At 36.8% G+C, this 17,711-nt stretch overlaps 1 protein-coding gene across 3 annotated transcripts; it reads left to right on the top strand.

The window, feature by feature from the left end:
• The first annotated feature begins 3,846 nt into the window (after positions 1-3,846).
• On the top strand, positions 3,847-15,388 carry LOC110461840 (AN1-type zinc finger protein 2A-like). 3 transcript variants are annotated; one of them, XR_002464183.1, is made up of 12 exons: positions 3,847-4,007; positions 5,948-5,990; positions 7,781-7,832; positions 8,515-8,646; positions 8,953-8,997; positions 9,203-9,318; positions 10,059-10,178; positions 10,422-10,479; positions 10,774-10,859; positions 11,079-11,166; positions 11,688-13,406; positions 13,574-15,388. XR_002464183.1 is itself a non-coding variant. In XM_021515537.1 (11 exons), exons 1-11 carry the CDS (start codon positions 3,953-3,955, stop codon positions 11,652-11,654), a joined length of 816 nt encoding a protein of 271 aa, XP_021371212.1. In that variant the 5' UTR covers positions 3,847-3,952; the 3' UTR covers positions 11,655-11,710. The 3 variants fall into 3 exon arrangements, 1 of the variants encoding a protein (XP_021371212.1); XR_002464182.1 differs by having other exon boundaries at positions 11,685-13,406; XM_021515537.1 differs by lacking the exon at positions 13,574-15,388 and having other exon boundaries at positions 11,634-11,710.
• The last annotated feature ends 2,323 nt before the right edge of the window (positions 15,389-17,711 follow it).

Here is a 17,711-nt window from a genome sequence, read left to right as displayed (position 1 = left end):
AGTTAGGACAAAAGAGGAGAAAGTGTTCAGTAGTTTCAGCAGAACGGTTACAAGAACACATGGGACTTTCAACTAAAGTTACGTAAAAATAAGTGATTTTTAAGGGAACTACAGTTCATCCTCAGTCGATCGTGGTGAATTTGGCCAAATCTACTTTTGCAGTAATAGTAATATATGGCAAGCCAACTTAACATTTATTCAAGGAGCAATGTCGATCCTGTATTTCACCGAATTATATAAGATATCTTATATAGCATATGAGATATCTTATATACTATATAAGATATCTTATATCGTATATAAGATATCTCATATAGTATATGAGATATCTTATATAGTATATGAGATATCATATATACTATATGAGATATCTTATATAGAAATTAAATGAGATGCTATATAAGATATCTTATATGATATATAAGATATCTTATATCGTATATAAGATATCTCATTTAATTTTCTATATAAGATATCTTATATAATATATAAGATAGCTATATAAGATATCTTATATAATTAAAGTCTCGTTACTAAATAAGATATCTTATATAGGAACGAGATTTTAACAAAATGTCGAAAATGAAGTCTCCCCGTCCGGAATATCTCGAGGATCTACGTAGGGACAGTAGGCNTTTTTTTTCCATTTCAAATCCCTGGGATCTCGGAAACTAATCAGTCCATATTTTCCATTCTTTGTTAATGGTCCCTGCCAGATTCTACATGTTCCATTTTCTGCACTGATAACTGAATTTTCTAATATTCTGTATTGATACAATTCAAAGAATTCCTCCATTTTTACTTTTAAAAATCAGGTGTAGGAATACATAAAACCACATAATATGCAAATTTAAGTGTCTATATTTAAACACTCTGCCATTAAAAAAATAATTAAAAAATTAAAATTAAAATGAATTTAAACTTTAATTTTTAATCAAATTTAACTTTTTTATAAAAACTATTTGATTCAAAAAATCAAGGATGCAGTATAGAATAATCATGCCAAATTTTATCGAAATCGGTCAAAAAATACGGATCTGAGAAATAAAAACATGCATTTTTAGACCAGTCATATAGGACTAAGACCACAATTAATTTTACTATATGTTTCATTGTAACATTTAATTTCATAACAAATTCCCAATATCCGATAGCCAACTTTCCATCTAACCTGGTCAAGAGCAACATCTTGGGAGTAAAATATCAAAATTTCAACATAGCATGTTGGCCTTTTTCTTGAGATAATCGTCTGCAGGTGTCACCAATGTCAAAAATAAACTTCCGGGTCAGGGGTAGAGGTAAACACAGGACTTTTCACACAGCACCCTGCACAAAAAATTAATGCACAATATAAAAATTTGACACAGAAATTGTTAGATTGATATCTCCACAGTATTTTAACACCAAACTTTTACACAAACACCAAGTTCTAAGAGGCATAGTATAGTTTTTACTAAAGTACCTATATTTCTAAGGGACTTCATTCGTGGGTACTGAACCCGGGTACTGAACCCGGAAGCATTTAATTGTGACCTCAGTCCTAAAATACAGCATCCGTACCATCCTTCTCCGCCATTGCGCCCAATGCAATCCTGAATGTGCTCCGAATGATTCTCGAGGGAGAAATTAGTTTCTGGTTTTTAATGCCACGAAATCTCATTCTATATCAGATATCTTATATAGCAACGAGATTTCAATTATATAAGATATCTTATATAGCTATATGAGATATCTCATTTAATTTCTATATGAGATATCTCATATAGGATATAAGATATCTTATATAGTATATATGATATCTTATATAGGATATGAGATATCTTATATAGCTATATGAGATATCTTATATCGCATATAAGATATCTCATATAATATATAAGATATCTCATATAATTGAAATCTCGTTGCTATATAAGATATCTGATATAGAATGAGATTTCGTGGCATTAAAAACCAGAAACTAATTTCTCCCTCGAGAATCATTCGGAGCACATTCAGGATTGCATTGGGCGCAATGGCGGAGAGGGATGGTACGGATGCTGTATTTTCCCTTGGCCTAGCTCGCCTTGTCTCTCTTATAGCGGCCAAAGCAGAGGCTGCCATTTCCAGCACTCTTGAAGTGGGCTCAGACATAATGGCGGCGACAGGAACACGTGTTGTTACAACAAGCCTACTGTCCCTACGTAGATCCTCGAGATATTCCGGACGGGGAGACTTCATTTTCGACATTTTGTTAAAATCTCGTTCCTATATAAGATATCTTATTTAGTAACGAGACTTTAATTACATAAGATATCTTATATAGCTATATGAGATAATTTATATATTATATAAGATATCATATATAGAAAATTAAATGAGATATCTTATATACGATATAAGATATCTTATATTTTTTTTGAAATACAGGATCGACATTGCTCCTTGAATAAATGTTAAGTTGGCTTGCCATAGTAATAGGATGGAACAAGATTAGTGTGATAGATGACATTCACGGACTTCTTAAGGTTAGTGAGTGAAGGGTTATGCTTAACGTCGTCCGGAAGAGCATTCCATAAGCCAACAGAGGAAGGTAAAACAGAATCTTTATAGAGTTTAGTACGACATCTTATTTGACAGAATTTATTCGCGTTTCTAGTATCGTGAGAATGAATGACAGAATGACGAGCGGGGAGTATGTTAGTTAAATAGGAGGGACACTGACCATGAACAATCTTATGAAGTTGTGTTATTTTGTGTTTTCGTTTTCTTTCAATAAGAGGGTCCCAACCGGTTTCTAAATACAATCTCTCATGACTAGTTAGTTAAGTGGCTCCAGTTACAATCCTGGCTGCTTCGAGTTGAATATTTTCTAACAGTTGGCTTTGGCCTATCGTTATATTGCCCCATATCACGTCACCATATTATAACAAAGGTCGAATAAAAGTAAAATAAATAGTTTGAAGCGTTTTTCTGTTAATGAAAAATTTCAGTTTTCTTAAAAGGCCTGTTATTTTGAAGCTTTGTTAATTATATACTGAACATGATCAGTCCACCCTCCATTAGACGAAATAAAGACACCAATGTGTTTGTGGCATGTTAATTACCGCTGTTGGTGGTTTGTTGTTCATAGACAAAGGGGGATGAAGTGGTTTGTCATTTTTTCTACTTACTGTCATTGACACTGTCATACGAGGATTGATTAATCGACAAGCCATGTTTTTGACCATTCATGAATTTTGTTTAGATTATCATTCAAGAGATTGGCACAGCCGCTTTAATCTCACAATCCATGATGTGCACAAAATAAGTTTTTCGTTCTTTCTTTCTTTCTATTATCATTATCATTGATTATTGCTATTGAAAAGGAAAACAATAAACTTCATAAATTTCTATTGGATAGTCTACTCGACTGCCAGGTTGATTGTAAAATTGGCAAGGTGGTAGGAAAGAATACGGTAGGAAATACGTCGCTTTTTACGAATGGGGAATAATTTGGGTACGAGAACACTATTCAGAGTAAAGTGACGTCAACACGAGATAATACGTCATACATTATGAAATGTGTGCCCCCTATTATTCCAGTTACTGACCTGGCTACCTCCCCTATCTGACTAATATATTAGACGTTTCAGGAAAGTTCCGGAATATTGGGGCACATATCGGCAAATAAAACTATTATCTCTATAACAGGTAGTGCACTCGAAAATTGTTATTTTGTAACGTAAAGCGTATGTTATATTAACTATATTAACTCGAAAATTGACTTAGCCAATTGTTTTATTTTTATTTTCTCTTTCAACGAGAAAAATATAATGCTCTATTTTGAAATGGTCCTTATTATTTCAAAAGGAGGTTGTAACGGAAGTGACGAAATATCCGTGTTTATAAGAGAAGTTTTGCTCTGTCACCGCAGTCTAGGAGGTGGAAAGAAGAAGTAAGGTTATTCTAGCTTTGATATATTTTCGCCAAGATGGAATTGCCACATTTAGGAACTCATTGTTCCAACAAGTCTTGTAAACAACTCGGTAAGTCTTAGTTAGCCGTACCAAACGGAAGTTTCCCATTGGAGTTTGGGGGCAAACAAATCGTGGTGACAGATTAAATGTACCGTCTAGCAAACGTTTATTTATTCGCTTGCTATCGGTGAATATTGACATCTTAACACATTTTAACCTTTTCATTTCTAGTTTGATGTAATCCAATTAGTGAATGTCTATTTTTACAGTGTTGTTTGGCCCTAAATGCCTCAAATTGTCGATGGTACAAAATGCACCAGTATCAGCTTCTTGTCCCTTTAATTTTCTTATGTCATAGATTACTCCTAAAACATAAGAGGCCGCTGGTCGGACTTTTTTCTATCGGATATGATTTTGCCGACTGTGGCGCCTGTCAAAAGTATCTCGCCGTGTAAACCTCTAACACTGTTGGAGTAGACATAGATCTGTTTGGGACAATAATACAAGTGTACCAATTGCAGCACCTTAATCTTTTCTATTCTGTCGTGTCATGGTGTCTTTTCTATTCTGTCGTGTCATGGTGTCTTTTCTATTCTGTCGTGTCATGGTGTCTTTTCATCACTGTCTCCCTTGGCTATAGTCTTCATATGATCTTTTGAAAAATGAGATGTTTCTGAACTTCCAAAAAGTCTTTTTAAATCATTAAAGAGAATTTCTGCAATTTGATTAATTTACAACCTGACACTTCGGTGTTGTTATTTTTAAAATTCTTCAGTACAATGAACTGTCTGAAATGTCTGAAATGTCTGAACAAAATCGAAAAGGTAACGTAATCAAAACATCCTAATTTTTTTGGTCCCAAAAATCTAGGATTCTTCTCTTAAAGATGTATAGTATACTGTATGAAAAAGTCTAATTGTGTTTTATTTTTTATTTGAAGTTATGTCTATGTCATACATCGAAGTGTCAGGTTGTAAATTAATCAAATTGCAGAAATTCTCTTTAATGATTTAAAAAGACATTTGGGAAGTTCAGAAACATCCCATTATTAAGATCACCTGGCCCAAAGGGCCACGTGAGCTTATGCCGTACTGCGGCGTCCGTCGTCAACTTTTTCTTTTGAACATCTTCTGAAGAACTGTAGGACCTAGAGTCATGATATTTGATGGGATGGAGTGCTATAAAGTTTCCTCATTAAAATGACCTTGACCTAGTTTCAAGGTCACATGTGTCAAATATGTTAAAAACCTCAAACAAAAATATCCTAAGAACCATTTGGATTAGAGTCATGATACTGGGGTATGTTTTGTAGACCAGCAGTGTGCATATTTTCCTCAATTACAGTAATGAGGTCAAAGGTCAACTTAAAGTGCTAGTCGGGGGTCAAATGTCGAACATGGGTTAAAAGCTTTAACAGTCTTCTTCTCAAGTTCCATAAGGCCCAGGTTCATGATATTTAGCCAGTAGGTACCAGGGATGGAGTGCTATAAAGTTTCCTCATTATAATGACTGACCTATTTTCAAGGTCACATGGTCAAATATGTTAAAAAATTCAAACTATCCTAAGAAGCATTTGGTCTAGAGTCATGATACTTGGGTATGTTGTGTAGACCAGCTGTGAATCATTTTCTTTATTACAGTAATGAGGTCAAATGTCAACTTTAAGTGCTAGCCGGAGTCAAAGGTCAATGTGGGTTAAAAGCTTTAAAATTAAAATTACCACAATATCTTAAGAAGCGTTTAAGAGATATTAAAATGTCTTGTGTTCTAGTTACCAAATTTGGTCTGAAGTTACCTATATGTCAGTTTCATGTAACAAAAGAAATGGTGAGCGATACAGGCCCTCTGGGCATCTTGATTTTCTGTGGACTTTTTCGGGCTGATAATGGTCCCCATTCTGAATTGGATAACATCAATATAAAAAAAAAATCTTGCCATACGGGTTGGTGTGAGCGTGCTAGCCACTAGCATTTGTAGTTTGTCTTAATTTTCAAACCTATTTCTTCCAGATTTTCTGCCAATGAAATGTGATGCATGTTCACAAATCTTTTGGTAAGTATTGTTTCCTTACTTTGTATACATTCATGATCAGCTCGTCACACAAATGGTGGCCATGATGGAAAATATAGGATGGATAATATAAGGGCTCGTGTTAACATTGGTTAATTCTTATATCACCTTTTTTAGTGAGATTGTCACACTGTTATGTTGTTATTGCCATTGGTAACTAAATGAGGTGACGTGACCTTCCTATGTGTGACATAATGTCAATCAACCGTACCAGAATACAGCACAATTTAATTAAACCATAAGTGAGGGCAGAGCATCGCAGATATATATAGTACATGAATCCAGAAACAGTGGCCATGGGTTTCTAATTCAAAATAGATCCACTGAGATGCTTTTTAGCTCACCTGGCACGAAGTGCCAATTGAGCTTATGCCGTGGCGCGGCGTCCGTCGTCCGTCCGTCCGTCCGTCCGTCGTCCGGTGTCAATATTTTACTTTAAACGACTTCTTCTTAATAACCGAAAGGCCTAGGGTGTCGATATTTGGCCGGCAGCAAACTTGGATGAAGGGCTACAAAGTTTGTTCAAATTAATGACCTTCACCTATTTTCAAGGTCACAGGGGTCAAATATGTCAAAAACTTTAAACATCTTCTTCTCAATAACCAAAATGCCCAGGGAGTTGATATTTGGCCAGTAGCATGCTTGGGTGAAGGGCTACCAAGTTTGTTCAAATGAATGACCTTCAATTATATTCAAGGTCACAGGGGTCAATTGTATTAAAAAACCTTTAAACAACTTCTTCTGAATAACCAAAATGCTCAGGGTGATGATATTTGGCCAGTAGCATGCTGAGATGAAGTGCTACAAAGTTTGTTCAAATGAATGACCTTCACCCATATTCAAGGTCACAGGGGTCAAATATGTTAAAAACTTTAAACAACTTCTTCTCAATAACCAAAATGCCCTGGGTGATGATATTTGGCCAGTAGCAAGCTGAGATGAAGGGCTACAAAGTTTGTTCAAATAAATGACCTTCACCCATATTCAAGGTCACAGGGGTCAAATATGTTTAAAACTTTAAACAACTTCTTCTGAATAACCAAAATGCCCAGGGTGATGATATTTAGTCAGTAGCATACTAGGATCAAGGGCTACCAAGTTTGTATAAATGTATGACCTTGAATCATATTCAAGGTCACAAGGAGCAAATATGTTCAAAATATTTCAACAACTTGTTCTGAATAACCAAAAGGCTCAGGATGTTGATATTTAGTCAGTAGCATATGCTGGGATCAAGGACTACTTTGTTAAAGTGAATGACTTTTACTTATATTCAAGGTCACAGGGCTCAAATTTGTTTAAAATCTTTAAACAACCGCTTCTGAATAACCATGGGTCGCAGGATGTTTATACTTTGCAAGTTGCATCCTGAGATGAAAGGCTATACAATGTGTTCAACATAATGACTTTGTTCGACTTTCAATCACAGGGGTGAAATGTTCAAAAAAAAAATAACAGGGTCTTTTGAATGAATTTCAATCATAAATACTGATATTTTGCCTGTAGCTTTATTTTAGATCACTTTTAAGGTTACAAGTGTGAGTTTTATACCAGGTGAGCGATGCAGGCCCCTTGGGCCTCTTGTTATAATTAACATTCTAAGTCTGTTCATGAGTATGCATATAGCACAAGAAACGTGTAATATACAGTATACCTCTCTGGTAGCACATTGCCAGTCATACATGGCAGTGCATTGTATAAGATATAGTGGCAGACTGCTACTATAAAACAGTAGAAAACTAGTGTATATTTATTAACTTTTCCATTTTCAGTGGAGACCACATTACGTACAATTGTCATCAGTGTACAGAATCTTATAAAAAGGTGAGTATTGTATAAATTTGTGTTGCTCATTGATGGAGCTCAGTACTAGTGAAGGAAGCCTTATTAAAATAGACATTTTCTTGTCTTAAATACCAAGTCAAGAGAATTCATTTGGTTTCTTGGCGATATGTCATAATCAGTGCTTGTCTGCAATCTATAAATATTTATTTGTCAATGTAGAATTCATTTAGATTATATTGATTCTTAGTCTTTTCACTCAACAATGTCAGTACTACCCAGGTATATAAACTGTATATATATTAAGTACAATACTTATCTCGTTAATTTCTGTTCTTTGATCAGATGTAATAATTTTGGCCAAAACTCGATGTAAAACATCGATTGTGCTTCATTGTCATTATCAAAGGCTGTGTTTAGTTCCAATTTGTCATGCAGATCTATATACTAATATAATGCCATCCTCTTAGATATTTAAATATAAATATCCCTCAAATATAAGCTATTCACAGTATTGACAAATTCTCCATTAAGTTAGTTGCAGTTTTGACACAATAAGGAAATTCCTTTATTCTTGGCTCAAGTTGTCTGGTACTCATAAATAAAAATCTGCAATCACTTTTGTTTTTACCATGTTCAGTTGTCAAAAAGTAAGAAAAAATGAAATTGGGATACATGTATTTTTAAACAAAATTTGAATGTTAAAGAGTATGTGTGTTTGTAGGATAATCAGGTACCAGTGTGTCCCCTGTGTAACCAGCCTATACCCATAAAGAAAGACGAGATGCCGGACGTCGTGGTAGGACAACACATTGATAACGATTGTCAGTCGGACCCAGCCAGGAAACGCCGCAAGGTCGGTACCAAGGCAACTGTCAAACACTGTCATTGACTTTTACTTACAACTAAATAATTTGACATCTAATTTTAACTTGGTCACCCCTGACATTTGATAATGAACTATTCCAACCTTTGAATTGGAAGAGTTCAAATGTGTCTTCAGAGGTGAATGAGTTAAGGTTACATTTCAAACTATAATACTGGTGGAAAATGTAACACAGTAAATAATTGTGTAAAATGTAATGTAGTAAAAATATAATAAGATGTAACCATTTTTCATAATTTCTTTATCACACTAAATCTTATTCTTTGAATTTTTCAGATTTATACAAATAGATGTTCACACAAAGGCTGTAAACACAAGGAAGTGAGTATATTGATCTATTTATGAGTACCAGTATATTTATCAATTTTTATAACGAACAAAAAAAGATCTTTATATGTATAACTATTTGCCTGTTATATCCCTTACAAATACGATTCCTTGTTTCCATATTAATACCTGTTAGATGTAAATTCTGTCTGTGAATAATAAACGCCTTTATAAATGTCTTTGGTATCGTTTGTTTTAGCTGATTCCAGTTACCTGTGATAAATGTCGGAAGAACTTTTGTTTAAAACATCGTAATGAAATGGACCATGACTGTAAAGGCTTTGAGAATTCAGGCAGAGGAGTGTCTAAAACAGGGTAGGTTGGAGTGTTTCTCCCAGGAAATACATTAAAAGTGATTTATTCATAAGAGCAAAAGTGGAAATTAATTTCAAATCTTAAGCAAATGTTTGTACGTTAGTTTATATTGAAAAGAGAAAAAAACCATGTGTATATCTGTGAAATATACAAGTGTTATTATTTGTGGTGTGATAACGATCAGTGAGCAATATACAAGTGTTATTTGTGGTGTGATAACAGTCAGTGAGCAATATACAAGTGTTATTTGTGGCGTGATAACGATCAGTGAGCAATATACAAGTGTTATTTGTGGCGTGATAACAATCAGTGAGCAATATACAAGTGTTATTTGTGGCGTGATAACGATCAGTGAGGAATATACAAGTGTTATTTGTGGCGTGATAACAATCAGTGAGCAATATACAAGTGTTATTTGTGGCGAGATAACAATCAGTGTATTTATTAGTATGTTTCTTCTCCACCTGGAAAGACAATAGTCATATTGAACTTCTGGTTATTTTGATATAAAATCTTGGCCATGCCATTATCTTTAAATTGTGAAGATATTTTGAATTAAAGAGTACCTCTGCATTACCCATGGAAGGTGTGAAGGATAATGTATTCAGTGTAATCTAAAAACTGAGACCTTCAAACAGACATAATATTTGTGACAATTAGGTTTGGAGGATATTTTAAGACTATTGATTGTGAATAGATATATTTGTGACGATAAATAATTTTATAACTCGTATCCTCAGAGCTGCAGCTGTATTTAGAAACCAAACACAGCCTACTAGACCATCTGCTACAGGGTCTTCAAAGGCCAAACCACAACAGTCCACACTCACACAGCACAACTTTGGTCGAGACCTTGACAGGTAAAAAATAATAACAGCCAATTTCAATTTCTAGGTTCATGAAATTTGTGAAATTGAGTATGAGAAAAATATGAATAACCTACACAAGGATACTGTTCTATGTCTGGGATTATGAATTTCACAACAACAATAACAAAAATTAAAAAAAAGATTCTATTGCTTCTGAAATAATCTTGTTTTTCTGTTGGAATTAAATCTCTAGGTCAACAATATAATATTCCTTGTGATCTATCTATTTCTTAGAGAGAGACGAGAGAGACAGATTGGACAGGGAGGCAGTCGTGCTGTACAGGGGGGTATGGTAAGTTCTTATATAGACATGTCTTTGAGAAATATTGTTTAACAGAGGTATACTCTGTGTATGTGGAGGCCCTATTTATGACCAAATAATTTTCTATAAGTCGGTGTTCAAATTCAGTTGGTGTCTTTCACATATCAAAAATTGAAGGAAAACAATGGTAGATGACTCCAAATGATACTAGTGTCTCATTATTGTGTGGTTTTGATGAAGTAGTTAAATTGTTATCGACAACTCTGCTGAAGTGCTGCTGTGGGAGATTCGGCTATAATGACTGGAATATATTATGTTTTATAGACGGAGGAAGAAGCCTTGGCGAGAGCTATTCAGATGTCCATGGCAGAAACACCCGCACCTCACAACACTAATACCTCAAACAAACCGTAAGTACCTCCTAGTATACAAATAAAGTGTATAGTTTAACCTAACAAACACTACTATACAATATATACTAGCGATAAATAGTTTTAAATGTCCATGTGACGGTAAAAATATAAATAAAACAAAACACAATATATACTATATATAGCTTATTTTTCTATGACCGCCATTGTTGAAAGAATCATCTTGTTTTTAATTGATCTGTTGACCTTTGCCCTTAGGTTGACCCAGCAGGAGCAGGATGACCTTTTACTGGCCCAGGCCATTGCTGCCAGCCAAGAGGAAGCAAATCAAGAACAACGCAGAAGGGTAGGTGTCTGAGCGTCCCTGTTTTATTGTCATCTGCAATAAAGTTAGAGTGGCATTCAACTTATAAACTGGGATGTATATTGCATTGTTTTATCTTTTAAAGATAAAAGGGCGTTTTTTCTTTCGCAAAAATGGGACTGTGTAATGGACCATATAAGGGTGCGAGATAAATCCTCACAATACTGACGTGACTCATTGTGCACTATAGAACCTCCCGATATTGTTGAAAATAAAATGTAATTCAATTTTTTATTTGCATGTATCAGTGAAACCTGTGTATAATGCGCGTTGCTGCTTTCGTTAGGATTACCTGTAACATGACGTATTAACGAGTATCACTATCTAAATGTATTGTCAAGCCTCTTTATTATGCCACAATGTTTGCTGCACTTATGATGGCAGTTAAATGAGGTTTTCCAGTATACTATTTACTGTTACATATTTGTGTTCTGTTTTTTGTCCGACAGGCATTAAAGATGACAGCGTGAGGATCAATCATTGATTGTTTTCTGTTATAGCAGCAGACCAGTCAGAACAAGAAGTCGTGTAGTCTCTCCTGACGGGGTCGTCTGACTTGTTCACTCAACTTCGTATACCGCAATCTCTCCTGTCTGAGCTTCAGGAGTGTTCACTGTACTGATCTAGTCTCCCGACTTGTGTTTCTCTGTGGGTGTGGTCATTGGACTGTGAACCTTGGACAATTTCATTGCTGAAGTCTTTCCTGGTGGAGGATTGGATGTGTGAACCAGAATGTGTATCTGTATGTTCACTGGACTGTTTCTCATTGTGGAGTTGTTAACATATGACAGTAGCGTTCATGGACTCCCTCCTTGTCCTATCCTAGGTTCTAGGGGAGACTTGTCCTATACTAGGTTCTAGGGGAGGCTTGTCCTATACTAGGTTCTAGGGAAGGCTTGTCTATTCTAGGTTCTAGGGGAGGAGTGTCCTATCCTAGGTTCTAGGGGAGGAGTGTCCTATACTAGGTTCTAGGGGAGGTGTGTCCTATACTAGGTTCTAGGGGAGGATTGTCCTATACTAGGTTCTAGGGAAGGCTTGTCTATTCTAGGTTCTAGGGGAGGAGTGTCCTATACTAGGTTCTAGGGGAGGCTTGTCCTATTCTAGGTTCTAGGGGAGGTGTGTCCTATTCTAGGTTCTAGGGGAGGATTGGCCTATACTAGGTTCTAGGGGAGGCTTGTCCTATACTAGGTTCTATGGGAGGCTTGTCCTATACTAGGTTTTAGTGGAGGCTTGTCCTATACTAGGTTCTAGGGGAGGTGTGTCCTATACTAGGTTCTAGGGGCGGCTTGTCCTATACTAGGTTCTAGGGGAGGCTTGTCCTATACTGGGTTCTAGGGAAGGCTTGTCTATTCTAGGTTCTAGGGGAGGAGTGTCCTATACTAGGTTCTAGGGGAGGTGTGTCCTATTCTAGGTTCTAGGGGAGGATTGGCCTATACTAGGTTCTAGGGGAGGCTTGTCCTATTCTAGGTTCTAGGGGAGGTGTGTCCTATTCTAGGTTCTAGGGGAGGTTTGTCCTATACTAGGTTCTAGGGGAGGATTGTCCTATTCTAGGTTCTAGGGGAGGCTTGTCCTATACTAGGTTCTGGGGGAGGATTGTCCTATACTAGGTTCTAGGGGAGGCTTGTCCTATACTAGGTTCTATGGGAGGCTTGTCCTATACTAGGTTTTAGGGGAGGCTTGTCCTATACTAGGTTCTAGGGGAGGTGTGTCCTATCCTAGGTTCTAGGGGTGAATTGTCCTATTCTAGGTTCTAGGGGAGGCTTGTCATATACTAGGTTCTAGGGGAGGTGTGTCCTATACTAGATTCTAGGGGAGGATTGTCCTATACTAGGTTCTAGGGAAGGATTGTCCTATCCTAGGTTCTAGGGGAGGCTTGTCCTATACTAGGTTCTATGGGAGGCTTGTCCTATACTAGGTTTTAGGGGAGGCTTGTCCTATACTAGGTTCTAGGGGAGGTTTGTCCTATTCTAGGTTCTAGGGGAGGATTGTCCTATACTAGGTTCTAGGGAAGGCTTGTCTATTCTAGGTTCTAGGGGAGGAGTGTCCTATACTAGGTTCTAGGGGAGGCTTGTCCTATTCTAGGTTCTAGGGGAGGTGTGTCCTATTCTAGGTTCTAGGGGAGGATTGGCCTATACTAGGTTCTAGGGGAGGCTTGTCCTATTCTAGGTTCTAGGGGAGGTGTGTCCTATTCTAGGTTCTAGGGGAGGCTTGTCCTATACTAGGTTCTGGGGGAGGATTGTCCTATGCTAGGTTCTAGGGAAGGCTTGTCTATTCTAGGTTCTAGGGGAGGAGTGTCCTATCCTAGTTTCTAGGGGAGGAGTGTCCTATACTAGGTTCTAGGGGAGGTGTGTCCTATCCTAGGTTCTAGGGGTGAATTGTCCTATTCTAGGTTCTAGGGGAGGCTTGTCCTATACTAGGTTCTAGGGGAGTCTTGTCCTATACTAGGTTCTAGGGGAGGCTTGTCCTATTCTAGGTTCTAGGGGAGGCTTGTCATATACTAGGTTCTAGGGGAGGTGTGTCCTATACTAGATTCTAGGGGAGGATTGTCCTATACTAGGTTCTAGGGGAGGCTTGTCCTATTCTAGGTTCTAGGGGAGGTGTGTCCTATTCTAGGTTCTAGGGGAGGATTGGCCTATACTAGGTTCTAGGGGAGGCTTGTCCTATACTGGGTTCTAGGGAAGGCTTGTCTATTCTAGGTTCTAGGGGAGGAGTGTCCTATCCTAGTTTCTAGGGGAGGAGTGTCCTATACTAGGTTCTAGGGGAGGCTTGTCCTATACTAGGTTCTGGGGGAGGATTGTCCTATACTAGGTTCTAGGGAAGGCTTGTCCTATCCTAGGTTCTAGGGGAGGCTTGTCCTATACTAGGTTCTACTGTATACCATGTTTTCAATAATAAGTTAAAGGAGGAGTTGTTATAGTACATACTGTACAAAGAAATAAGTGGATTACTTTATCATCAGTCCAAACAAAGTCAAGCTTTGCCAAAGTCCTCATTTAAGATTAATTATTCTTTTTAATGTCTAGGATTTGGATTAAATTAATGAAAGATGGGGAGACAGATATTAATTCAAGATGAAAGCAAAAAAAGTTGACAGGTTTTCTTTTTTTCCTTTTACTTCCTGATTATTATATTTAATGTATCAATACTTTGCCGATGCAGTTTTTGAAGTGTCTCTGGGAGTCTGACTTTAGTAGGGAGTTACCATGAAAAGCTATTCAAATGTAAAAAAAATGTGGAAATAGCTTGATATATCAATCAATGGCAGATATTTGCTGGGTATTGATGAAAAAAAATTGTCACTGAAGGCACGATAATACATGTAATGCAATATGATTTTAAGAGCATGGATGAGTGAACACATGTATTTTGTGTGTGTACCATTTGTGCGTGTTCCTCAGGTTTGTTTTAAAAGTAGCACAATCTTTATTTGAATATTTTGCAGACATTATTTAAGATTTAATGATTTAAGAGTTTTAGACCAATGTGATGTACAATTTAAAGAATGGGTATTTGTGTTGTCTTGTAAACCTGTTTTTGCTGCCTTAGAATCTATTCAAAGTGATATGACATGTATGTTCTATGTGCATAACATACAAGAGCAATTACTAGTTCAGCTGATCTTGATTTTGTAAAAGATTTTAAATGATTTGAATGAAACTAAAAAACATTTTAGGACTATTACATCAAAGTGAGGTTCATGATCACAACTGCGTGTCGGGGGTTGTCAGAGGTCACTGTTGTAGGATTGAGATTTCATCTTAATGATCAATCATACACAAAATAATTTTAATTCAAATTCGTGAAAATGCTGTTGAACGTCATACTTCAAATGAAGTTACATTGTGACACGTCTTCTCTGCCAGAAGCTGGAATAGTGTATAAAATATTGCCTACCCGATGGAATATGAATGTTCTGATTGAGGTTATTTCCCCAACTCCTGTTGGTTGGTTATTTATCTTGTTTAATTTGGCTATCATTGGTTTAATTTTCAAATTGTTCAAAGACACTCTGTAAAGTTCATGTCAGTTTGACAATTCACCAACTTTAGCTCAACATGATAACCAACCTTCAATATTGTTTGAGAAGCTCACTTTATTTTACCTTATCATGTCATTAATTTGTTACAAGCCTTTTAACTGTTATTTGTATTTAAAATTTATTCATATATATATGAAACTGTTTTATTCAAATAAATAATTTATTCCAGAAGAATGACTCATTTTTAGCTCACCTGGCACAAAGTGCCAAGTGAGCTTATGCCGTGGCGCAGCGTCCGTCGTCAATATTTTACTTTAAACGACTTCTTCTTAATAACCGAAAGGCCTAGGGTGTCTATATTTGGCAAGAAGCAAACTTGGATGTAGGGCTACAAAGTTTGTTAAAATTAATGACCTTCACCTATTTTCAAGGTCACAGAGGTCAAATATGTTAATTTTTTTTAAACATCTTCTTCTCAATAACCAAACTGCCCAGGGAGATGATATTTGGCCAGTAGCATGCTTGGGTGAAGGGCTACCAAGTTTGTTCAAATGAATGACCTTCAATTATATTCAAGGTCACAGGGGTCAATTGTCTTGAAAAACCTTTAAACAACTTCTTCTGAAAAACCAAAATGCCCAGGGTGATGATATTTGGCCAGAAGCATGCTGAGATGAAGGGCTACCAAGTTTGTTCAAATTAATGACCTTCACCCATATTCAAGGCAGCTGTGGGTATCCGACGATGGAATTAAATCAGGCATGGGTATCTGACGTTGGAATTAAATCAGCCGTGGTTGTCTGTTGATGGAATTAAATCAGCCGTGGGTATCTGACGATGGAATTAAATCAGCCGTGGCTGTCTGTTGATGGAATTAAATCAGCTGTGGGTATCCGACGATGGTATTAAATCAGCCGTGGGTATATGACGATGGAATTAAATCAGCTGTGGGTATCCGACAATGGAATTAAATCAGCTGTGGGTATCTGCCGATGGAATTAAATCAGCCGTGGGTATCCAACAATGGAATTAAATCAGCCCTGGGTATCTGACGATGGAATTAAATCAGCCGTGGGTATATGACGATGAAATTAAATCAGCTGTGGGTATCCGACAATGGAGTTAAATCAGCCGTGGGTATCCGACAATGGAATTAAATCAGCTGTGGGTATCTGACGATGGAATTAAATCAGCCGTGGGTATCCGACAATGGAATTAAATCAGCCCTGGGTATCTGACGATGGAATTAAATCAGCTGTGGGTATCCGACAATGGAATTAAATCAGCCCTGGGTATCCGACGATGGAATTAAATCAGCTGTGGATATCCGACGATGGAATTAAATCAGCTGTGGGTATCCGACAATGGAATTAAATCAGTCGTGGGTATCCGACGATGGAATTACATTGACAGCTATAGTCTGTACAATAGTGCCACTATTACTTTGGCAAAAATATAAACTCACTCAGACAAGGTACAGAAAAACATTTATTTATCCAACATTGCACAACAATATATGAAGATACATTTTATAATAAATATTAACATCAGTAGCAATCATGTTTAAAACCTGATTTCCTTTACATATATTTAACAAGGTTGCTGAACATATTGATACTGGTGGTGCCAGTAGTCTTGTTTCACTTTGTGGTTGGAAGGCTGCATTATTTCAGTTGTAAGATCACTTAAATTTTCCATTTTTTTTTTATTATGCATGTACAATAATTTGTGATCTTGATGATAACAAAATCATTGTAAACAGAGAGTTTAATGAAATGTGTAAACAAATTGGTTTCACAATATCTGATAACAATTCAAGCAATACATGATCATTTCCATAATAGCATTACTCAGATCAAGTTTGATCTGATGGAAATTACAAAGAAGTTAAAATGTCTCCGACAATTAGAAAACAGGTTGCTGTCTTTGATTGTGAATGGTTCAAAAATAATACTTGATCAGGGCCATGAGATTTTTTCTCTTAAATTCATACAACAAAATCATAAGATGATCATTTGCACCAATTTTTGTTTCGTGGGAATTTGCTTCTTTGTCCTGAAGAAGAAGTTGAATGTTTTTGTACCAGATTGAGTTACAACCACTACTCAAAAGGAGAACTAACTCATCAGTTGTACAACTTCATCCCGATGTTTACTGAGCAAAGGATAATAGTGTAAAAGATGTGGATTAATTAGGTTGCCTTACAAGCGTCAGCTGTAGGGAATTTCCCTTTAGCTTAGCAGTAGAGCATCAGGTTGGAGAGCCAAGGGTCGCGGGTTCGAGCCCCAGCGACGGCTATCTTTATCACTGTTCCTCGTCCTATTACAAATTGGTGCCGTTGACCCTCCCCGTTCAAGGTAGGAGAACCCTTGGCGGGGAGTCAAAGAACCTGGGTTTGTGTTTGAAAAAAGGGGGGAATAGTGTAAAAGATGTGCATTGATGAGATTGCCTTACAAGCGTCACCTGTAGGGAATTTCCCTTTAGCTTAGCAGTAGAGCATCAGGCTGAAGAGCCAAGGGTCGCGGGTTTGAGCCCCAGCGACGGCACG

The sequence above is a fragment of the Mizuhopecten yessoensis genome, unplaced genomic scaffold, assembly GCF_002113885.1.
Source record: "Mizuhopecten yessoensis strain PY_sf001 unplaced genomic scaffold, ASM211388v2 scaffold10687, whole genome shotgun sequence".
Lineage (NCBI taxonomy): Eukaryota > Metazoa > Mollusca > Bivalvia > Pectinida > Pectinidae > Mizuhopecten > Mizuhopecten yessoensis.
Note: the sequence above shows the minus strand (reverse complement) of the source record. Positions and strands in the feature narration are given on the sequence as shown.

Bases quoted from the DNA above. Each gene is read 5' to 3' on its own strand.
- LOC110461840 (XM_021515537.1), top strand. From the start codon at position 3,953: ATGGAATTGCCACATTTAGGAACTCATTGTTCCAACAAGTCTTGTAAA. The intron at 5,991-7,780 runs GTAAGTATTGTT...TTCCATTTTCAG, and splicing joins GCATGTTCACAAATCTTTTG to TGGAGACCACATTACGTACA. The intron at 7,833-8,514 runs GTGAGTATTGTA...GTGTGTTTGTAG, and splicing joins GTACAGAATCTTATAAAAAG to GATAATCAGGTACCAGTGTG.